Consider the following 24,368-nt stretch of genomic DNA (forward strand, 5'->3'; position numbering starts at 1 on the left):
AGGACAGACCAGATATGGTTTGTAGACTATTCAAAGTAAAATTGGGAAAGATGATTAAGAACCATAGATACAACAAATTATTCGGTGCGACAAAAGCAGGTATGCAACTTAAATACATCTTTCGGATTTTTATTGCTACCATGTGTGAAAACACTTCATCATTTGAAATTAGTGATGTTAATAAGATTGAATTTCTTCCATTTTTTTCAGTTATCTATACAATAGAATCTCAAAAGCAGGGACTCCCGTACGCACATATATTACTATTCTTGCATGAACAAGATAAATATCTAACCCTAGCAGATATAGACAAAATTATTTGTGCTAAAATTCTGGATCCTAATGTGAACGATGCATATTATGAAGCTGTGAAGAGTTTTATGCTCCATGGTCCATGTGGTATTAGCAGGTCAACTTCGCCTTGCATGGAGGAAGGGCATTGCATACATCATTTCCCTTAGAAGTTTAATGAAGTTACCATGGTAGACGAAGATGGTTACCCAGTTTATAGGCGTCAAAATAATGGATGCACAGTCGAAGTATCAGGAATTTATCTTGACAACAGGTATGTCGTGCCACATAATAGATTGTTGTTACTGAAGTATTGTGCTCACATTAACGTCGAATGGTGTAACCAGTCAAGATCTATCAAGTATTTATTCAAATATATAAACAAAGGGAGTGATCGTGTCACAACCTCTTTTTGCACAAACTCCACTGGTGAAAAACCAACTTAAGAAGTTGATAAAGTGAAAATGTTTTACGATTACCGATATATATCTCCCTGTAAAGCTGCTTGGAGGATATTTTCCTATGACATTCACTGCAGGAATCCATCTGTGGAAAGGCTTAGCTTTCATTTGCTAGATCAACAACCTGTTGTGTTTACATATGACGAATCATTACTTGGAGCTGTTGCAAAGGCGACTGCTAAAGAGTCCATGTTTTTAGCTTGGTTTACAACTAACAAAGAATATGCTATAGCTAGAGAACTAACCTACAATGAGTTTCCAAGCAAGTTTGTCTGGAAATCATCGTTGGAAGGATGATCTTTATTCCACCATCATCTGGTGAGCTATATATTATTTAAGGTTGTTGTTAAATATTGTAAAGGGACCAACAAGCTATGCAGACATTCGGACTTACAATGGTGTTATTTACTCATAATTTGAGATGCATGCTATGCACGTGGCTTGCATGATGACGACAAAGAATACATCGATGCTATTGAGGAAGCAAGTCATTGGGGCTCGGGCCATTATTTGCAAAGGTTGTTTGCGACTCTATTGTGGTCTAACTCAATGGTGCGACCTGAAGCTGTTTGGGAAAAAACAGCCATGCTATTAAGCGATGGAATTTTGCATGATCATAGAGTCATGTTTGGCCTATATGGTAAGAAAACGATTGCAATAAATAACTTTTTAATTAAATTTAAAATCTTTAAAATGTTGCTTACATGTTTTTGTTGTCTTTCTTTTATCTACCATTAATTTTCGTATAAAATAGTAAATGATATTTTTACCGTCTCAACATTTCAGATCTAGCTTTGAGTGATGAAGAATTAAAGAATTTAACGTTGATTGAGATCGAGCAAATCTTGAACAGTAATGGAAAAATCTTGCGAAATTTTTTGACCATGCCATTTCCATCGAGAGATACTAATCATCTCAGAACGTGAAACAAAATGATCTTTGATGAGTTAAATTATGATCGTCTTACATTAGCAAAGCAACACAACGAGTGCCTCTCCAAATTAACTGTAGAGCAAAGAAGGGTTTATGATAAGATCATCAACGCTACAGAAAGTCAACATGGACGTGTATTCTTTTTGTATGGCCATGGAGGTACAAGAAAAGAATTTTCTTTGGAAAACTTTAGTTTCAGCACTAAGATCAAAGGGACAACTAGTCTTAACTGTTGCATCTAGAGGCATTGCCTCTCTGTTGCTACCTAGAGGTCGGACTGCACGTTCTAAGTTTGCCATACATTAACTCCAGATGAGTTCTCAACTTGCAACATCAAGCAAGAAAGTCTATTAGCATAATTAATTGTAACAACTAAACTTATAATTTGGGACAAAGCTCCTATGATGAGCAAATTTTGCTTCAAGGCACTGGATGAGACGATGAGAGATTTGATGAGGTTCAAAGATGATCAGAACCCAAAATTGCCTTTTAGGGGAAAAAGAATTATTTTTGGTGGGGATTTTAGACAAATCTTACCAATGATCCCAAAAGGAACAAGACAAGACATCATATGCGTCTTTAAAATCATCATATCTATGGTAGCATTGTGAAATATTAAAGCTCACTGTAAACATGCGACTGCAAGGTATGACAACAAATACTCCAGTAGAAGATTTAAAGCAATTTGCTGAATGGATTTTTCAGTTCGGCGACGGAACATCTGAAGGAACATGTGGTGGATGAAACATGATTAACATATCTTATGAATTGCTTATCATTAATTATAATGATCCTGTACAAGCAATGATTAAAGCAATCTATTTTTATTACATTGCTGACATGGCTAACAAAAGTCACTTGAAAGGTTGAGCTATTTTAGCTCCTACAATTCATGTTGTAGATGAGGTAAATGATTACATGATTGCAATAAACACAATCAGTGTAGAACCTATGTTAGTTCCAATAAGTCTCTGTCCGAAGGAGGTAGCAATGAAATTGAAGGCATCCACACACTAGAATTTTTAGCAACACTTAAGTGCTCAGGGCTTCCAAATCATGAATTCAAGCTAAAGGTCGGTTGTCCTGTTATGCTTATCAGAAACATTGATCACTAATTAGGGTTTTGCAACGGTACCAGGTTGATAATTACAAGACTTGGGGATAAAGTTATCGAGGCAAAGTTATTGAATTCTAACCACTGTCTCGATAAGGTCTTGATTTCTAGAATAACACTCACACCATCAAATGTAAGGATACCATTTAGATTCCAAAGGAAACAATTTCCTTTTATGCTATCTTACGCAATGACAATAAACAAAAGTCAAGGACAATCGTTGGACTACGTTAGATTGCTATTGAAAAAACCAGTGTTTACACATGGCCAACTTTATGTTGCCATCTCAAGAGTCACAAATAAAAAAAGTTTGAAAATTTTAATTGCTCATGATGAAAACACTAACAACACAGAGAATGTTGTTTATCTCGAAGTCTTCAGAAATATATGACAATGGATTCAACTTGAAGTATTTTTTTCTTTATCATCTCATTTCTATATACATCCATGGTCCCTATACAAACCTATTCTTTTCCCTCATCTAATATTGCTCCAACTTTAATTTATTGTCGACCATGATAATACTTTTGACCAAATTTTTTTTTACAGAATTTATATAATAATCAGTAATTTTCTTATATTATTCTCAATCTTGCAGATCCAGCAAGAACATCCATATCATGAATATTAAATACGACCAATCTTGCCACATAACATATCCTATCATCACAGAAGATTAAGACTTACATGGTTTATTCTAGTTATATCATTCTAACTATTTTTTTTACCTCTATTACAACAAACCTATATCATTTTTGTAGTTTTTACACGGTTAGAAATTCATTTCATTTTTTGTTACCTATTTCTTTAGACTCATTCTAAATGTTTATATTTAATACAAATCAAATCTTAATCAATCAAACTGATAAAAATATATACCAATTATTTTTACCTAATATTCAATTCATCACATTTTCAGTTATGAACAAAAACATTGCATAAACTTTATTAGTTTTTTTTTTAGAAGTTCTTTCCATTTTTTTTCAAAATTTAAATAAAATTTTTTAGACTATACAAAATCTCTTTTATTTTCTATACCAAATAAAATATAAAATATAAATATATATTTATGTCATTATAGTCTGCATCTGTATTATCCGCATACATCGCGAATATCTTGCTAGTGGTTACTTATATACACAAAACTCAAAATTAAAACTATCTGCAATTGAGAAGATAAAACCATCAAATGCTGCTCCAATAATTCTTCTATCATCAATAAAGAAACATCCAGTGACAAACAATTTAGTGAGGTTTTATTTAGTAGAGAGAAAACAATTAATTTATGAAACTTATTGTTATTCTCGTCCCTTATTAGTAGAATTAAACAAGTAATCTTCAAGTCACCAAAAAAAAAAACAAGTAATCTTAACGTTTTCGATCTACGTTCTCTTCTATCTCTGCGTTTTCTGCATTTCTCTTCATTCGTTCTCTAAGTTTTTGAAATCAAGCTCTAAAATCAATTTTGAACAATTATCTCGTTGTTGGAGATAATGAATGATTCAAGTTCAGATTGTCAATTGAATCATAACGAAATTGATTATTGTTTTGAATCTAATTAAGTGGTTGAGGTGTGGTTCGATTCTAATTAATGTTTTTGTTAGTAGTTTATGATTCTGTAGATGAATAATATTGTTTTTGTTTGTGAAAATTGTTGTTCATCGTTGATGGTTTGAATTGAATATAATGTAAGAGTTCTGCATTAAAGAAAATATTTTTTCTGTATTTGCAGCAAATTTTGGTGTAACACGAAGATATTTAAGTGTATTGTTTAAAAATTTTCGGTGTATGTGTACTGATAAATTCTGCATAATTCAAAACTCTTCTTCTCCCTCCTCCTCATCGTCTATTGCTTCTTCTTCTTCTTTTTCATCATCATCACCATCTTCTTTTTTTTTTACCTTTTCAAGTTTCTTCTTGTTATACTCTCTTAACAATAATAAAAACAAAAAAAATCAAACAAAGAAGAAGAAATACATAATGCTGCAAAATTACTTGGAAGAAGATAAACTTACATTCATTCAACTAAAAGAAAGAAAGAAATAAGAAAAAGAAGAAGAAAAAACATGTAGCATTAGAGGAAATATTTTTCTATATTTACAGCAAATTTCGGTATAATACGAAGATATTTAAGTGCATTGTTTATGAATTTTCGGTGTATGTGTACTGATAAGTTTTGCATAATTCAAAACTCTTCTTCTCTCTCCTCCCCATCTTCTGCTGCTTCTTCTTTTTTTTCATTATCATCACCATCTTCTTCTTTTTTTCTTATTCATCTTTTCCTTTTTGTTTTACCTTCTCAAGTTTCTTTTTGTTTTACTCTCTTAACAAGAATAAAAACAAAAAAATCAAACAAAAAAGAAGAAGAAACACATAATGCTGCAAAATCACTTGGAAGATGATGAACTTACATTCATTCAACTAAAAGAATGAAAGAAATAAGGAAAAAAAAAAAGAAGAAAAAATGCAGCATTAGAGGAAACATTTTTTTATATTTGCAGTAAATTTTGGTGTTACACGAAGATATTTAAATGTATTGTTTATGAATTTTCGGTGTATGTATACTGATAAATTCTGCATAATTCAAAACTCTTCCTCTTCCTCTTCCTCATCTTCTGCTGCTTCTTCTTCATTATCATCTTTTTATTTTATTTTCTCATAATTCTTTTCAAATTCACCTTTTCGCAACTTCCTTCACTTTCGCGATGATTTTGAGAGATTTTTGAGAGATTTTGATCCTTGTTTGAATTTTGAGCGTTGCGTTTTTTATTGAAGGAGAAGAACCGTTTGCGCTATTCAAGAGTTGGGGAAGCGCATATTTACACGCAATCTAAATTGAGAGTTATTTTTGTTGGATTTGAACCAACTTATATGAACTTTTATACCAAAAAGACTTGTATGTATATCAAACATATTTCCAAAATTATATAGAATCATCTCAAACACTCTAGAATTTGTTTAATTTTTATACGAATATGATTAAATACAAAATTCTAAAATTTATAATGACAAAAAATAAAAAATACTACACTTATAAATTTTTTTATCAATTAAATTAGTTTAATATCAACAAAAATTATTTTTATCATTTTTATTTATCTCCTCACTCAAATTTTATTGTTTAACTTTATTAAAAAAAATATACTTATAGCATTTTTTCAAGATAAAATACTAAAAGTACTTATAAAATTATATATATAAAAAGAAAAGAAAGAATTTTAAAGAAAATTATGACGTAGTAATTATCCAGTATAAGTGTAACTGAATTTGTTAAATGAAGTAGCTCCAACTAAATATGAAACAGAATCCACTCTACCTCCTTTTCTCGTCGTTTTCTCCCTTTAATCTCTCTCTCTCTCTCCTCCTTCCTCAGGTACTGCTATTTTCTCTCTCTAAATATCAATTATTGCGTCCTTTTCCAATCTTCAATAATTTTCTCCAAATTCCCAACCTTTCTCTCTTCTTTTCAACTTTTGATTCATTACTAGCTTCATTCCACTACCTTCACCCAACAAAAATCGCAAGATCTATCTACACAAACTCTCAACTCTTTTCCATTTTCCCCCGTCTCATGGGTAACAAAGTTTGTGCCTTTTTTAGAAAATTCACTTATTTATTATATATATATTTTTTTCAATTTAAAAAAAATGTGAAATTAATTTCACATTTCTTCTTTGTGGGGTTTTGTGTGCAGGTTAAACTTGGAAGTCAGTGATTCCCAAAAAAAAAAAAATGACCCTACCCCACTAATGTTATGATAATCTGGAACCTTTGGCACGCAAGAAAAAAGCTGTCACACGCTATACTGTTATTGTTCCTTCATTATTATTATTTTTTATTTCTATTTCTATTTTGGTTTTCCATTTTTTGTTTGTGCATCGGCTTCAGAAAGGGGATTAGTTTCTAAGGGCCCTGAAAAATTCAACCTGGAACACATGGGGTACCTCAATTCAGTTTTGACATCTTCAAGTCAGGTTCATGCAGCAGAAGATTCACCCGTGAGTGGTGGAGGACTCAGGTGAATACCTCATCTTTTGTTTAGATCTTTCTAGAATTTAAGAATTAGGTCACTATTCTTTTTTTTTTTTTGTAACTTTTCATTGGTTGGTTTTAATGTTTAGTTATAATTTTTTTTGTTGTTATTGTTGTTGCTGCTTGACTGGTATTTAATGATATTTTGGTAGTCTCTGATGAATTTTTTTGTTTTTGGTTAATGTTATGTGTGTCCTTGGTTTTTCTAGTACTCCTTCTTGTGGTGCTATGAAGATTCGTAACTGTTATAATCATGTCTCACTAAGCAAATTTATTAGCCTTAGTTGATAAAGTACTGGTCAATATTTATTTCTCTTGAATACTGATTGTCCACTTCTTGCTTTTTTGCTTTAATAATTACTATTGGTTCATGTTCTTGAACTTGATTTTGTGTATCTTATCATCAACGAATTTTTTAGGGGGATAATGTTACAGTTGTTGTTCTGTGGAGATTGTTATTGTTACAGTAATCAATAATAATGGATATGTTTACTATATCACTATAGCTCAATGGTCATAGTTGGTTTCAATGATTTTGATGTAATCTGTTATGATTTGTATCTGCAGTCAGAATGGAAAATTCAGCTACGGGTATGCTAGCTCTCCGGGCAAGAGATCTTCGATGGAAGATTTTTATGAGACTAGAATTGATGGTGTGGATGGTGAAATCGTTGGCCTTTTCGGAGTTTTTGATGGTATGTTTAACCTTGTTCTCTCATATTCATTTCATTCTAAGTTCTAACCTTGCTGTCTTCATTCCTATTACCATTTTCCCCCTCAAAAGTTTGTTTCAGTCGAAATTAATTTTGCTTTGTGTTTAGTGTTTCAGTCCCTGGATTTTCCCTCTTCAAAATATTGGGAAATTAACTGTTCCATGTAACTTAATGGTGCACTATACAGATTCTTCTGTGCTTGTGCATTCGTACAAAATTCATAGCCGTTTCTTGTCGTTTTTCTGTCCTTTATTTTAAGCCATATCATCTTTATCTTTATGCATATAATTTCTTGGTTTTGTTCTAATCTCTTGGGTCCTTCTGTACATAAGTTACTGATATCACACCCTCTGATGGAAATCTCTATCAAAGTTTCTCTTCTATCTGTCTTTGTGCATAATTTCTTGATCCTTCACCGATGTCTTTTACTTGTTCTTGTATTCTTTATTGTGACTGTAGAACACTTGTTTATTTGTTATAGGAGCAATTACAGAGTCCAAAATGTTTCATTTTTTGACGATGGATATTATTTCTTTTCTAACATTTAAAGAATGTAGCATTTATTTCCTAGAGACTAAATATACAAGTTATAACATATGATGCTACCATTCTTTATCTACTAAAAACTTTAGAAGGTAGCTTTAACTCTGGTGTTTATAACTTTCAGGTCACGGTGGTGCTCGTGCTGCCGAGTATGTCAAACAACATCTATTTAGTAATTTGCTCAGACATCCAAAATTCATTTCCGACACTAAATCTGCAATAGGTCAGAGGAAAAAAATCAGCATAGCCTTCTTCTGGTGTTTTCTTAAAGTTTGCTAAATCCTGAGAATAACTGTTGTGTTCACTTGCAAAATTGTTCTTGTTTGCAGCTGATGCATATAACCACACAGACTCTGAATTTCTGAAATCAGAAAATAACCAAAACAGAGATGCTGGATCAACTGCTTCCACTGCCATTCTAGTTGGTGACCGTTTGCTCGTTGCTAATGTCGGGGACTCTAGAGCTGTTATATGCAGGGGTGGAAATGGTAAGAGTAATAATAATAGGTATTAGCTCCATATTCATGTATATATGTTCTTTTAGGATGTGTTTGGTAAGTGTCTCAGATGTAAGATACAGAAATACTATGTCCCTTTCTATTGTCTCGAGTTTTGGGATGGATAGAAAATATGACAAATTTTGTCTTAGGAAAGAAACAATTTGCTTGTGTTTTTGTATCTACCGTTCTCCAAATTGATGTGTCTGAGCTTCTCTGTATTTCTATCCTGAGACACTAGATTACAAGATTACATGCAATAGTGCACCTTTGTGGTAACATTTGTATGGTGTGTGGGCTCTTCATTTGCTTGTCGTAATTTTTTGTGCAAGAGAGAATCACTCCAACCTTCTTATATTAAATGATTAATTAAAATATTTTACTTGTTTTACTTCTCTCATTTTTCCCTTTAGCCATAGCTGTTTCCCGAGATCACAAGCCGGACCAAACGGACGAGAGGCAAAGGATTGAAAATGCTGGTGGCTTTGTTATGTGGGCTGGTAAGGTCTTATTATAGTTAGCATTCATGAATTGATTTATAGATTCATATTGTTTATATCTTTGAAAACTTCACTTACAGGAACCTGGAGAGTTGGTGGCGTTCTTGCCGTTTCTCGTGCTTTCGGTGATAGACTTCTGAAACAGTATGTTGTTGCTGATCCAGAAATCCAGGTGTGCTTCGAATTCCAGTATTTCTTATATTCATAGTTTTATCTCTGTTCGTATCCATATACAGTGCATAACTTAGTGTAATATATTATATATACGGTTCACATCGAAAAGCATCCTGCCTGTAGATTGAATAAAGAAAATTCTGTTTCGAACAAGATTTGATGTTTCTGAAAAGAGTGTTGTGAATCTTTCAATCAATGTAAATATGCAAACATTTTTATAGTTCTTTAAGGAAAAGTGCTACTAACAATAAGAATCGTGTAATACAGATCTCTGCATAAAAAAATTGTCTCCCGACTGGTCTTTATCATCGCTACCTGGCTTTTAAACCTTGACCTCTGTTTGCCTCTCTATATTCTGGTTACTAATTTGTTTGTGATATTGCAGGAAGAAAAAGTTGATAGCTCTCTCGAGTTTCTTATCTTGGCCAGTGACGGGCTATGGGATGTTGTCTCCAACGAGGTTTGAAGTGATTTTCATTTCTTCTACCTTAACTCTCTTTGATTACTAGCACATTTCCATATGTTCTAAAACATATAAATGAGTTATATCAAGAAGCTACATAATTAGTTTTTGGTGCCATGTTGTGGGGAAGGTTAATATCTTCTCTTCCAAAGAATCAAATACCTACACCAATTAGATGAGAACCTACCAGAAATGATTTCATGTTAAAAACTACTATTTAAATTGGAGAGAAAGGTCTGAATCTATCTCTATCTACTCTTGGTTTTATTGCTATTGAGTTCTCTCTGCTGTAAAGGTAGGTTGACTTACAAAACCTAATGTTCAGGAAAATTAGTTGTCAGTTCGAGTAAAGAACAATACAAAGTGTGAATAAATAGGTGTAAATTTTTGTTATGTGTTAGCATGACTTAATTGAAAACAGACACACAGTGATGCCAATATGTCGATGCAACGTTACATAACTGAAATTCGCACTTACTTGAACTGTGATCATCGCATATCTGTATAACTGAATACCAGTTTTTTATTTTTTTCAATTTGTCTCAAATGGGTGTTTAAACCACCATGTTCAATTAACACAATTGTATCTGATAAAGACTTTGATATAACACCAAGAATTCAAACCCATGATTCAGGAAGCTGTTGCAATGATAAAGAAAATAGATGATGCAGAGGAGGCGGCAAAGAAGTTGATGCAAGAAGCATATCAGAGAGGTAGTTCCGACAACATTACTTGTGTTGTGGTTCGTTTCTTGACGAACCAAGGCGCTGCTTCTGGTACTAGCTCCGGCTAAAGCGTCTCTTGGACACAAAGGGTAGTGCATAGTTGGTAGTTGGTGCAGTGGAGATGTGACAAATGGCAAAATCTGTTCTATCATATTTTGATCATAGGCATATTCCATTTTAGCTGTGTGCCATGCAAGAATTAGAAAAATTAATTTGAAGACTCACCTACTATGGTCCTCTAGCATAGATATTTTATTTCAGAATTTCTTACTTCCACAATTGGTTCGTATTTGTAGCTAGGAGAGATTGTTGTGTAAAAAGTGTGGACAGAGTTTTAATTGCACACACGCACACACAAACACACGCGTTGTATGTAAATTTGGTGTCTGATCTTGCTGCTGATCCCCTTTATTCTCAAACATATAAAGAAAAATATCATGTTAAGAATCCTTTCATTTGTTTGTGCGTTGGGTTTTCCCAGTCATAACTTATTAGTTACCATTGCAACTCAACAGCTAAGAGATTTTTTCGATCAGTTGCAACCGGTGGGATTCGAACATGAGACTTTTAGGTGAAGGGGAAGACTATGCCATTTGAACTATAGTTCGGTGGTTTGTATTATTATTCTTCAGAACACAACATATGAAGTACTAGCAGTTATTAATTATGCATGTCCATGAAAATTGAAAAGGAATAATTTGAGTGATGGACTCAGAAAAGAAGATATCATTGTCGGCAAGGCAGCTATTGCTCTTACGCCCGCGAGCGAACAATTTGTTCTTCATTGTCCATTGTATACCCAAAATACTAAAAAAAGTTACATGCTATCATATCAGTAAAATTTTTAATTTTAATTTTCACTTATGCTTATATAATAAATTAATTTATTAAACTAAAAAAAACTGAATTACATTACTACTGTCATTTTGGCAATATTAGTTAATTTTTTATATGTATTCTCGAGGAAAAAAAATACGTTTATTTATATAATACTTGACTAATTATCAAGGTAAAAGAAATTTATACTGTAAGTAAATAAAACTAAATAGAATTCTAAAAAGTATACCACAAATATAAAGAAGGGGAAGCAAAAGGTGGCACTAATGGATGAAGATTGAAGACACGGAAGAGCGAGAGAGGGGTGTGGAACTTTGAGTGCATTATTGAAGGTGGATGAACAAAATGGCAACGCAAGCTAGACCTTTATATAGGAGAATTCCTCTCTTCTAACTCTAATTTGGAACACAATAGTTTTACTTGCAAAAGGGTCAAGGTGTATATACTAAATTCTAATTAGTCCAACTTGGACCCATAAAGACAAAACTTTCATGCCTTGCTTGCCAAGTTATGGGTCCCATATGAACTTGAAAATTGAGTGAATATATTTAACAAAGCAAGGTTAGTTGGCTATCAATTATTAAATTTTTGGGTAAAGTAGTTAAAGTTTATCAAAAGTTTTAAAAACTACTTTTAAATTTTATGTTGTTTTATTTTTGTCTAAAAAATTTTTAAATTTATATCAAATATACTCCTGACAACTAAATTTTCAAAAAGTTTAGGACTAATTAAAAAATAATGCATGACAATTATATCTAACAGGAGTATATTTCATGAAATTGAAAATTTTTTGGACAAAATTAAAACAAAATAAAATTTAAGGGTATTTTTGATAAATTTCAAAAGATGAAAAGTATAATTTATCCAAATTTAAAATATTCAAAAGTATAGTCAGCCACCAACGCCATAGCCATATTCAAGTTCATTTCCATATTAGTGCAATTCAGTTATTCAAGAAGATGAAGTGGGAACAGAATCATGTATGCTATGGGGTCACTATATGCTAAAATAATGTTTACTTATAATATATTATTTTTGGACAGTGTGTAAGGGAAAATGTTTTTAATTTTGTATGATATAAGAAATACATAATGCTAAATTGCTAACTATGCATGGATCACGTTGAAGCACCTCTCCGGAAAACCGATATTTAATTTGGTTGATTTAAGTGGTTTGCCTCTTGTTTACCTTAAACAATATCACAAATTTGAGTTGTTTATGAGAAATTTACTTTCTCAACCTAGCAAGAAGAAAGATTATTTAATTTTCTTTCCAATCCATGAATATATATATATATATATATGAAAAATTGAAAATATCATTTATTATGATTATTACATTGAAGTTCATGATACTAGGTGCATGTAATGAGTAAAAAATAGGGTCAAGGTCAATTAAGATAGTTTTATTAGTAATTAATTTATTATAAATAGATATAAAAAATATAATTAGCAATTAATGAAATTAGTAAATTATTTTTTTTTCTTTGGAATTTTTCTCTCTTTGTAATGTAAAGGGAAAAAAAAGAGAAAGAATTAATCAATAAGAAGAGAATTATTAAGGAAGAATCAAGAGGGAGGGAGAGATGTTTTTTTAGAAAAAGAAAAAAATTTTAAATAGAAAAATTACTCAAATCACAATATTTGCCTATTTATATATATTAATTATCTATTATTTATTACATATACATCAACGACGAATCTCTTTTATTATTTTATTATGCTCAATACAATATAAATCTTTCTCCCTAATTTGCATGGTGTAAAAATTAAAGATCTCATTGATCAATAAAAAAAAAAAAAATCTGTTGTATATTTCTTTTTTTTTTCAGCCTCAATCATACATAATCATATCTAAATAAGGAAACTTATTAATTATTATACAAAATATCTTTAAGATTTGCAATAATCTCAACATATGAACGCGTGCGTGGACAAGCATATCAATTCATAGTCTATAAAAACAGGTGCATGATATTACAATTTCACAACCCATTGGAAAATTAGAGAGAAAAAAAAATGGCACATCCCATTATTACCCTTCCACTATTATTTCTCTCTTTCACTATGTTTTCATCATCATTACTATGTTCAGCAAGAACAGTTAAAATCTCTGACGTTTGTTCCAAACACCCAAACCCTTATAACTGTAACAACATCTTGAATTCCGTACCAGGTGCTTCATTAGGTGCTGATCTTAATAGCCTTTCAAGATATATAATAACCTCAGCACATGTTTATGCCTTTGATACCATAACCCTAGTTCATAATCTCACTAGGAGTATTAATGACAAACAATTGAAACAACGTTACCAAGCTTGTTCCATGGACTATGATGATGTCTTGCTTTCTCTAACACAAGCTCAACAATCTTTTGTCAATGGAGATTACAAGGGCATGAAGTCAAATGGTCAAACGGCTTTGAAGGATGTTCAAGACTGTGATTGGAAGCCAGGCAATGATCAATCGGATCTACCTAATAAGAACAAGTATTTGGAAGATGTTATCAATATTATTATAGTTCTTGCTGATTTTCTAGCTGGGGTTTATTAGTAGGTTTTTCTCGATCATTTATATGTACGCCTTTTGTTTAATTTTTTAGACAAAAAAAGAGAGAGAGTAGATTTATGATGAGATTTTGTGTATTTTGGTGAAATTAGGGTTCTAGCGGGGAATTATTTTTTTTTTATATATATAATTAGGTTACGCTTGTTTCTCGTAAAAGAGAAAATTTAGAACTTAATAAACTATTTTCTGTTATTATTTTTAATTATTTAATATATATAATAAAATAATGCTATTAGGAGTGATTTAATGGTGAGGGAATCAAATAATATGAAGGAGATCCTCAAGTTCAATTTTTAGGGATTTTTACCTAAATAAAAAAATTATGAGTAAATATCTTTTCTGGTTTCTAACAATTTATTCGATGGACATTGTGCTTCTTAATAATTATAAAAATACAAATCGATCCCCATCTACTTTTGTATTTGTTCAATTCAATTCCTGCAATCGGTTGACAAAATCACACCTGACGTGTCAGATAACCTGTCCACATGATTTTGTCTCCTTCTTAGGGACAAACCGTCCTCTGAGTAACCCCAAAATCATGTTTTATCCTTCGCCTTTTTTGTCTTCCTCATCTTCTTTTCCTGCCTTCGAAACCCAACAAAGAAGAAGAACAAAAAAACTCCATCTTCTGCGGCGCCACCAACTACTTCTCCACTACCCTCGGCCATGGAGGCTTCAGCCCTGTCTTCTCCGCCTCCCTCGTCGAGAAACCCCTCGCTGTCAAGATCATGGACTCCTTTGCATCCCTCCACACAGTAGCAAAATTCATCAATTCCTCAATTCCTCCTCCAATTTCTCAATCCTCCCAACAAAATTCACCTTTCTCGTTCTGCCACAAACTCGGTTCCATTGCCGCCTCCGAATTCACACTCCAATCGCCACCGAAAATCCTTGCTTTGCCGAACTTGTAATTACAGCAAAACCAACCCACGCAACTGCTGACGAGAGAAAGCATGCGAATTTTTCCTTTGGCCCTGAGAGAAGAATAGAATAAGCACTTGCTATTTTTCTTTGGTTTGGAAGTTTTTCTGAGATGGTTGGGGTGGCGGTGGTGTCCTTGAAGCTCTTGGAAGACAAGGAGGACTTAGAAGAATGATAGAGAAAGGACTAGAGTCGTGATTCCTCTTCCTGAGAGTGAAATCATGGATGAGTAACCCGTCGGGATCGAGAAGAGAGCGTGATATTCTCTATGTGGTGGTGGACTTGCTGCGCTAGAGAATGGCGACGTCAAAGGGTGCAACAGAAGAGTTGGGAGAGGGCTTCTTCTTCTTCTTCTTGACCAAGAGAAAAGGAAGGCGCCACGTGGACAGGTTACCTGACACGTTAGTGCATGACTTGTTGTCAACCGGTTTGCAGGGACTGTATTGAACAAATACGAAGGTGGGTGGGGACCGATATGTCACTACAAGAAAAACGCTGAATACTTTTGAATTTAGCGTCGGAGATTAGCGGCGGGTATACCGACAGAATTGGAAATAAATTCATAAGATTAAAAAGTTTCTGCCGGATTTGATTTTCCGACGGTAAATTTGCTAGTAATAATTGGAGGAAAAACAAAAAAATTGGCGCCAAGATTACTGTCGGATTTATCTGCCAGTAATCCTTGATTAGTGCAACACTGCGTTTTGGTCGCCGTCGGATTTTTTCGCCGATAAATCCGATGGTATTCTTGTCCTAAGTTCGAACCGCGAACTCTCTCCCCTCATTTTCGAACTACGTACTCTCTCTAACCTTTTCCCCCCTCTCTCTCTCTCTCTCCCCTCGAAACCACCTCTGCCAGCTCCTTCGCCAGCGTCGGCCACCACCAACTGCGTCCAAAGACTGCGTGAACTTTGTTAAGTGCTCCTTGCGACACGTTGGTTGCTATGTCGTCGCCGTTTTCGTCCTTCTGCCACTACTGCCGCCGTCGTTTCTCCTTTAATTGCCGATCTATGTCTCTCCTTCTTCTTTCAGGTAGGTTGTCCTCATCCCTCTTGCTATTCCATCCCCTTCTTTACTTCATTTTAATTAAAAAACCCTAACCTTTTTTTAAACTCTAACCCTAAATCCTAATTTATGGTATATGCCTATATTTCTGATTTATTTTGATTTTGTTCTATTTTTATTAGATTTTAGGATTTGTTTTAATTTGTTGTTTTTTTTGTTTATTCTGAGTTCATTATTTTATTTTAATTTTAAAATTTTGTGATTTTTGAATTCATTATTTTCTTTATGATTTTTGTTTTGATTTATTTTTAATTTTTTCTGTTCTTATTTTTGTTATGATTTTTAGTTTGTTCTTGATTTTTGTTTGGAGTGTTGTTATCACCTATGAGGATTGCTTTTTGTGAATGTTGTCGAACTAAACTGTGGTGGCTGGACGTGACTGGGTGAGACTGTGTGTGACTCTGTGAGACTTCATTTTTGTCTCCAGTTTAAGTAAGACCTCATCTTTTTTTCTCTAATTGTGACTTCAGTCCCTTTCTTCTTTTTTTTTTTTCTCTATTAAATTTTTTAATATTGTTCAATGAATCTGTTTTACACTTGTGCTATGTTACTTTTTTCTTTATTTTGTTTTTTGATTTATAAATGTAAAAATGATGATTCTGCTGAGTGCTGGATTATTAAAATTTAATATAATGATTGAATTTTTTTTGTCAAATTGAATTGAATTAATTTAATTGAATTTTACTCTTGTATATTTTGTTTTAGACTGATTAAATTTTGTTCCGCTATATGAAAGCATAAATTAGATGTGAATTTTCATTCTTTTATACAATAACTTAGGGACATGAGAAATAAAGACTAATATAAATATGATTATTCAATTAGGTGCCCTATGATTAATAATACAAATTTAAAATAATAAAATCCAATTTTTTACTGTATTTGTTATAATATTTTTATTCTTTTAATTTACAATTTATTAGTACTTTATTATTTAATTAATGATTAAACAAATTATTTTTATAAAAAATTATGTTTTGTATTATCTTATAGAAGAGACCAATATATTAGTTTAAAAAATAAAGTAAAAATAAAATTTTAAATAAAAAATATTTAATATTAAAATTTTTAAATATAAAAATAATTTGTATAAATATTTAAAAGATAAATATAAAATATATGCATAAAATAAATAAAACAGATAAAATGAAAGTACTCATGAGAAATAAATAATTATTTTTGTCTCCTTTATTTATTTTAAACATGTATTTTATATTTATATCCTGAATATCTATATAATTTGCTTTTGTATTTAAAAATTTTAATATTAACTATTTTTTATTTAAAATATCATTTTTACGTTAATTTTTAAATTGGTATATTGGTCTCTTCTTTAAGATTATACAAAAAATATTTCTCATGAAAATAATTTGTTTAATCATTAATTAAATAATAAAATATTAATAAATTAAAAATTAAAAGAATAAAAATACTATAAAAATTACTTGTAAGAAAGTTGAATTTTATCATTTTAAATTTGTGTTATTAATTTTAACAATTTATATTTTTTTTAAATAATTTATGTATGATAAAAGATATGTTTACTTGTTTAGAGTACAAATTTTATTATTATATTTGTATATTTCTGATTTTAATTATACTTTTAAGTACTCTTAATAGATTTATTTTATTATATTATATTATATTTTACATATGAATATATATTCCATATATTATTTTTAATGAAAAAAATTTAATAACCAAACTAACCATTAATTATATTGGTAAGGAATGATCCATGGTAAAAAAAAAAAAAGAGATTGAGTGAGAGGACATGAGATAGCAATGAAGTCGGTGCTGACTATACTGGAAGTCGGTGCTGACTATACTGGGAAGAACAAAGAAGTTACAAACCATGGAAATTTAACGACTCGTTAAGGAATGATGCACTGTAGAATGAGATTGCGTGAGAACGTGCTTCAATTAATGGGGTAGAATTTTAATATTTTAAGAAATTATACAATTACCCATCTCAAATAATAAATTACAAAATAACCCAACTATAGTTAAATAATGACCAATTAAAATGCGACACATCATGAAGGATAACTTACATGTTATTTTAGAGGGGGTTGGGTAGAATTCACTTTTTTTTAATTGTTTTGTCAAAGTTAGGCTTAAATCTTTGATCTTTAAATGTGTCTGATTCACTGTTAAATAAATATATATATAAGCTTAGTGATAACTGTTATACATTTTTGTGACTCTCACCAAACAAAAACAATGGCCAAAAAACTTGTATATATAGAGATTTGTTTAATTAGGTAATCCACAACAACCAAATTTGTATATATGATTTGAATGATTGAATTTTTGTTGTTGAATTTTTCCGAATCAAATTGTTGTGGCCTTAAGCTCATATTTTTTTCCTGAACTACAATATTTAAATTTTGCTATTGTATTGAATGTAATTGTTGAAATTTTTGTTGTTATACTTTTTTTTAATAGAAATGACATCAAGTGAACTTTCTCCAAGAACCTCCTCCTCTCCCTCATAATAATGAAGATAGTAATGTGAAAATTTGTGAAATTTGTGAAATTTGTGAATAATATGATGATTATTAAATGACTTGTTTAGATTTTAGTTAATTGGTTGTTTATTGCAGTAGTTTAGTTATTTTATTTACTACTTGAATTTATTTTAATGCCGTATAAATTTGTGAGCTGTGAATTTGTATTTTGATTTGTGAGTTGAACAGTGAATTTATGTTATGAGTTGTGACTTTTGACTTGTTATAGTTTATATTAGCCATGGTAATTTGGTTTATTTGGAATTTATTTCATTATTTGTGAAATTAATTTTTTGTTATCAGATTTCTTATATTTTTTATTGTGTATGTTTTACGAGTCGCGTTTATATTCCGTCTTATGATTCAATGACTTTACGATTTTGAACTAGCTTTTTGAGTCGAAATAAAAACTGCGAGTTCACTACCTTGCTCTTAGCTGATGAGCATATTTTAATACATGATATTTACAATTTGTTTAAAAGATTTAAAATTTAAGTTTACCATCAGATTTATTGTCGGATAAATCCACCGGTAATTATTAATTAATAATATATTACCGTAGGATTTAGCGGGAGAAAAATCTGGCTGTAAAAATTACCAATGAAAATTTTTCGACGGTAATTAGCGGCAGATGAAAAAATTCGCCGGTAAATAATTACCAGCGAGGTTTATACCGTCGAATTTATTCCGATGGTAAACATATTACTGGCGGATTTTTTTAGTAAATTTGCCGATAAATCCATCGGTATTTACCATTTTTTATAGTTTGCGTTTTTATAATTGTTAGGGAGTGCAATGTCCATCTAATTAATGGTTAGGGACCAAAAACAACATTTACTCAAAAATAATTAATAATGCAACTAAATCAACATTCTTTTATATAAATCTGTTTATTTATATACAATACTAAGCAAGTTTGTGACAAGAAAAGATTAGAATTTTATTATAACTAGATTAACAGAAATAACAAACAATCGAATTGGCTAATAACTTGGGCTACAATCTACTACCCTGATTATTCCAGTTCTTTTAGCTTCTGATCTTTTACTCTTGTACTTTTTGGATACACTTAAACATGTTGAAAGAAACTACAAGAACAAGATTACCTGATAAAAAAACAAATCAGATTTAAAATAACTTGATTGTTAAAAATAGAAGAAAACCTGAAACGAATTTAAATGAAAGTGATTAAAAAAATTTAAGCATAAAAGTGGCACAATACAAATAACAATCTTTGATCTATATATCCAATGTTATGTACTAATATAAAACTTTTAAATTTAGATTCTTTAACATAAAGAAATTGTTAAAATGATAAAATAAAAAATAATTATCATTAAATTTATAATTTTTATAAAATATATTTTATTATTTTAATTTAAGAATAATTAATTTTTTTTATATTATATTAATTTTTTACTTTAAAAAATTTGATCTAAATTTTTTTATAGTTGTGGAGATAGACCTAGGAAGGAAGATGGGACCATATTTAGCCTTAGAGAGTACAGAGGAAAACAAACAAAAGAAAAGGCAGTTAAGCTTTTAACTGACTTAGGAGAGAGAATAAGTGTCGGCCAATTCTCTTTACTTATCTCTTTCAAGTTTCAATCTCCATTTTCCCTGTTGAGATAATTGGTTGGAAGATTATTATTAGGTGAAAACTCAAGTGCACTCGACTTTACGTAAAGTTGATAACTGAGGGTTGTTAGATGATTTAACTGATTTGACTAAATTTTCATCTATCAACTGCACCTGAGTTTCCACTTTATTATTATTATTACTCTAATTGGCCAACACAACATTGCACATATCCTTTAGTTTGCTTTGGAAAATTTAACGGACTATATATTTAAATACGTCCCTAAAAATTTTAGGTTAAACGTTTTTATTTTTAAAAAAATTATTATGTCAAAATCTTTAAATTTTATAAAAATAAGATATATAGATTCATATATTAGGTAAATTTATTATTTTATTTGAATAAATAAATTTTTAAAAATATAACAAAAAATTTATATATTTTATTTTATAAAATTCAATAATTTTAACTTAATCAAATTTATTTAGAGACAAAATCATCCAACACAAAATTTGTGTATATATATACTCAAATTAATATTATTACCGGTTTAGATTGCTCCACCATCAAGCTACTCTAAGAGTTATCAAATATCTCAAAATAATACTATTCGATAAAATAATTTTAGAAAAGTTTTAAAACAGTAGTAATTAAAGATGACAAAAAATTGACTCACAAATAAAAAGTTGACATTTGAAATAGTTGATTATAATGAGAATTATTTTAAGAATATGCTTTTGTGAATTATATTAAAGCAAGCGGGCCATAATTTCCACACATTTCTAAAAAAAGTTTTTTGGGCCTTCACAATGTAGACAAAAAATGGGAAAAAAGTTAAATTATAAGGGACAAAAAAACTATAAAATTATAAATACATCGAAGGAAAAAAAAGGACATAAACAAAAAAGCTGTGCAGTTAATAAAAATGAGAAACCAAGTAATAAAATAAAAAATAAGAAACTACGACATTAATTTAAAGTTTATGAAAGAAATTTAAAGTTTATAAAAGAATCTTATTATTTTTTATTATATTTAAATTTCTGTAATTGAATTCTAAACCAATAAATTGAGTAAAACTTAATTTAATTGCATTATATTTTGATTTTTTAAATTATTTTTTTATTATATATCTATTAATAATTATTGATTCTTTCTTTAAATAGATAACATAAAAAGGAACTAAGCTGAAATTTTAAAATCAAAATTTGTCATGTCACGAAGTTTTAAGTTTAGTTTTTTCTATTCAAATATTTATATTGATAATTTGGTTTCTATTATATATTAGTTATATCTCTTAATTAATTTTTTATAATTAAAATTTGTAATTGAGTATATTTTATTTTTTTAATTTAATTTTTTTATTGATTATTTTTTAAATAGATATATAAAAAAAATGATCCAAATACTTGCACAAAAATGTGGCCATTATCATTCTTTTCACTCATCAATTTTACATAGATTTAATTACTATATCGGTCTCTATAGTTTTACTAAATTTATAATTAGATTTTTACATTGCTTTTAATTTTGCAATTAGGTCATTATTAATGTAAAAAATATTAGAATTAATAGAATATTTTTTCGCAAACTAGGGAATCCATAGTATATCTTTGACCACATTTTTACCAAAAAAATATTTTATTAATTTTAATATTTTAACGCGAAAATGATCTAATTACAAAATTAAAAATAGTATAAGAATCTAATTAAAAAATAATATAAAAATCTAATTATAAATTTAATAAAACTAAAAAAATTAACAAAATATATAATTAAATATTTTATATATTTAAATATTAATAGTAATAATTAAATAATTAATTAATTTCCACTATATTTAAATTATATTGATTGATTTTTTTTATAAATAAAATATATAATTTATTAAGAATTTCACTGTTATTGACCGTGTTAACTACTTATGACAATCCAATTGGATATTCATCATTGACCACCTTAGTCACTGCTTCATTAGGTCACCACATATGTTCCCATAATTTTAATAGTTAACATAATAATTTTATTTTTATGGATTAACATTATGAAAATATTTTATATAAATATTTAATCGTATATTATTATATTATTACAGGTACTAATTTTCAAACTCACTATTTAAAATATCATTTAAATGAATTAAAATTAAATTCTTAAAATAACTATAATAAATACAAATATGACGAATATATTTATATTAATTTTTTTAAATGTATAAATTAATTTAAAAGATATTTACAAATCAGATTTAGTTTAGCATTTCATTCGTTGATTTAGCATTGAAAAAAGTCTAGAGATTAATACGATAGTTAGACTTGGATATGAAAAATTCGTACAATAAATTTTGAATCTAAAAAATTTAAATGGTACCATTATAAAACTTTAGTCTTTTTTTAATTTTTAAAACTAAAAGTATAAGTGTATAAACTTTTTAATTAACTTATGTATTTTTTTTCAAAGATAGATATTATTTTATTATTATAAAATAATAATGTTTCCATAAGGAAGTATAAAAGAAGTTGGATATTCTCAATTATCACCAAATGTGATTGAAAGACAAATAGTTTAAGAAAGAGTAAAGTAAGAATAAATAGAAATTATTAGCATTCATCAGATATAATATAACTATTGACTTCACGCACTAAACTGTTGGCTTCTTGGACTATCTCCGGCTCTGGACTTATTAGTATTTTAAAAGTGGTGAAAACTAAAACATCAACTATTCATTCAGCAATTTTCAACTATAAATTTCATACGTGAGTTTTCACCGTTTTAAAATCACAAACTCCCCTCGAATGAACCTTATTCCCAACCCAGCATCGTGTCGGGCACAGAACAAAAGTTGGAAGTAAGATTTCATGAATGGCGTTATTTACAAAATTGTTCATAGAATCATTTTTATAGTTGTACCAAATACTCCTTCCTACTCATTATACATGTATTTAATACCAAGTCCAATACTAGTGGGGAATAATTTCTTGATTCTCAAACTCAATAATGTGGCAATGGCCAAGTTACAGTAACTAAAATCTACAAACTACAATTGATTAACACAAAAGATATGAGAAAATTGGGCACTTAGATCAAAATGAAACTTTAACTATACTCCCTCAATTCTCAATTTCGCTCACCTTAAATTTACACTTCTGGTTCCGGAATACTTAGAAGTGCCATAATAATAAGGCCTAAAACCCCAAAACCCAGAAAATTAAAATTGAAAAAGAAAATGGTCCACCAAGAAGAAAGAGTGAATATATGATGAGAAACAGAGAAGAATCTTATTCCCCATCATCACTACCACCTCTTTCTTAATTCTACTATCAAATAAAAAGGAAAAAGAAAGTAGCAAATTATATATTAATTTCAATTTCTCACTGATTTTCTTCTTGTTCATGTTCTTGATTCTCTTGTGGCAGAGTAGTAGTAGCAGCTGCAGGAACATGGACAACAACGTTGTCGACACGGTTGTCCTTGTTGATGATGTGGTCTTTTTCAGACACATTATCAGAAACCTCATCAAAAGCTTCAATCTTTGAGCCACAATCCTGACAAATAAGTTGTTTTCCATAGTTTGGAAAAACTGGGGTGGCCAAGAAGGTTGGTTTTTCATTGCCAGCCATGATCACCAACACCTTCTCCTCATAGGCCTTAAAGGTTTCGTTCCTTCGAGTTTCATCACACTCTTTCTCCAACTCTCCAACATTGTTGTTATTGTTATCACCATTTTGTTGTTGTTGAGCAAAGAGTTTGCAATAATAAGAGCAAGCAAGCACCAATAGAGCAAAGAACATGAGGCCAAACACGGCAGCAAGGCCTCCAAAGAGGTAAGGAATTGGTGTGTGCCATGGTGATGAGTAATTATTAGTGTTACCAATTTTTGTTGGTGTTGCCATAGGTGCTAATTTAGTAGTAGTAGTAGTAGTGCTGGTGGTGCTTGTTTTGGAAATAGGTCTCATTTTTTTTCTCCTTTTGTGTTTGGAAAATTGGGTTTGTGTTTGATGTGGGATTATTTTGTGTGTTAGCTTGGAAAACGAGGGAATGGTGGAGGTGGGTATTTATAATGGTTCAAGTAAGATAGGAGCAGAGAAAATAAAAAAAAAAAAGAAAAGAATTGAAGGGAGAGAAAGAAGTGGTTTAATTTTCTCTTAATCTCTTTGCTTTTAACTTGGAACCGGGGTCACGTACTTGGCCCTCTTTTGTTGTTGTACTTGCAAGTTGCAACAAGGTAAATTATTCCAGTGCCTGCAACACGGAAAATTTAGAGTAAATTTGCGAACACTTATTTTTATAAAAAGTTAATAGTTATAATAATTGTTATCTAAATTATTTTTTTATTAGTTTAATATTGATGATAATTAATTATAATAGAAGTACATAAATGCAATACAATAATAATACTCATAATTCTCGTATTAAAATGCAATACAATAATTTTATTTAAA

General features: G+C 30.1%; 3 protein-coding genes across 7 annotated transcripts; 2 read left to right on the top strand and 1 right to left on the bottom strand.

The window, feature by feature from the left end:
* Window positions 1-6,062: 6,062 nt before the first annotated feature.
* On the top strand, window positions 6,063-10,896 carry LOC112755842 (probable protein phosphatase 2C 59). 5 transcript variants are annotated; one of them, XM_029293727.2, is made up of 10 exons: window positions 6,072-6,172; window positions 6,288-6,382; window positions 6,494-6,817; window positions 7,399-7,526; window positions 8,212-8,310; window positions 8,417-8,575; window positions 8,998-9,084; window positions 9,165-9,256; window positions 9,644-9,718; window positions 10,357-10,896. In XM_029293727.2, the coding sequence occupies exons 3-10, from the start codon at window positions 6,735-6,737 to the stop codon at window positions 10,513-10,515; spliced, it is 882 nt and encodes a 293-aa protein (XP_029149560.1). In that variant the 5' UTR covers window positions 6,072-6,172; window positions 6,288-6,382; window positions 6,494-6,734; the 3' UTR covers window positions 10,516-10,896. The 5 variants fall into 5 exon arrangements, with proteins under 5 accessions (XP_029149561.1, XP_029149560.1, XP_029149559.1 ...); XM_029293726.2 differs by having other exon boundaries at window positions 6,288-6,374; XM_029293728.2 differs by lacking the exon at window positions 6,288-6,382 and having other exon boundaries at window positions 6,063-6,172.
* A 2,454-nt stretch (window positions 10,897-13,350) lies between these two features.
* LOC112757844 (pectinesterase inhibitor-like) lies at window positions 13,351-13,836 on the top strand. The gene has a single exon (XM_025806395.1). It carries the CDS (start codon window positions 13,351-13,353, stop codon window positions 13,834-13,836), a length of 486 nt encoding a protein of 161 aa, XP_025662180.1.
* Window positions 13,837-22,887: 9,051 nt separating this feature from the next.
* Window positions 22,888-24,058, bottom strand: LOC112755843 (protein GLUTAMINE DUMPER 1). The gene has a single exon (XM_025804144.3). It carries the CDS (start codon window positions 23,880-23,882, stop codon window positions 23,298-23,300), a length of 585 nt encoding a protein of 194 aa, XP_025659929.1. The 5' UTR covers window positions 23,883-24,058; the 3' UTR covers window positions 22,888-23,297.
* Between the last annotated feature and the right edge of the window lie 310 nt (window positions 24,059-24,368).

This window comes from Arachis hypogaea, chromosome 6 (assembly GCF_003086295.3).
Source record: "Arachis hypogaea cultivar Tifrunner chromosome 6, arahy.Tifrunner.gnm2.J5K5, whole genome shotgun sequence".
Classification (NCBI taxonomy): domain Eukaryota; kingdom Viridiplantae; phylum Streptophyta; class Magnoliopsida; order Fabales; family Fabaceae; genus Arachis; species Arachis hypogaea.

What these genes read in the sequence shown, in the direction of transcription:
- LOC112755842 (XM_029293728.2), top strand. Translation starts at nt 6,735, where the DNA reads ATGGGGTACCTCAATTCAGTTTTGACATCTTCAAGTCAGGTTCATGCA. An exon ending in CGACACTAAATCTGCAATAG is followed by an intron (nt 8,311 to 8,416) that starts GTCAGAGGAAAA and finishes TCTTGTTTGCAG; the next exon opens with CTGATGCATATAACCACACA. An exon ending in TATATGCAGGGGTGGAAATG is followed by an intron (nt 8,576 to 8,997) that starts GTAAGAGTAATA and finishes TTTTCCCTTTAG; the next exon opens with CCATAGCTGTTTCCCGAGAT.
- LOC112757844 (XM_025806395.1), top strand. Translation starts at nt 13,351, where the DNA reads ATGTTTTCATCATCATTACTATGTTCAGCAAGAACAGTTAAAATCTCT.
- LOC112755843 (XM_025804144.3), bottom strand. Translation starts at nt 23,882, where the DNA reads ATGAGACCTATTTCCAAAACAAGCACCACCAGCACTACTACTACTACT.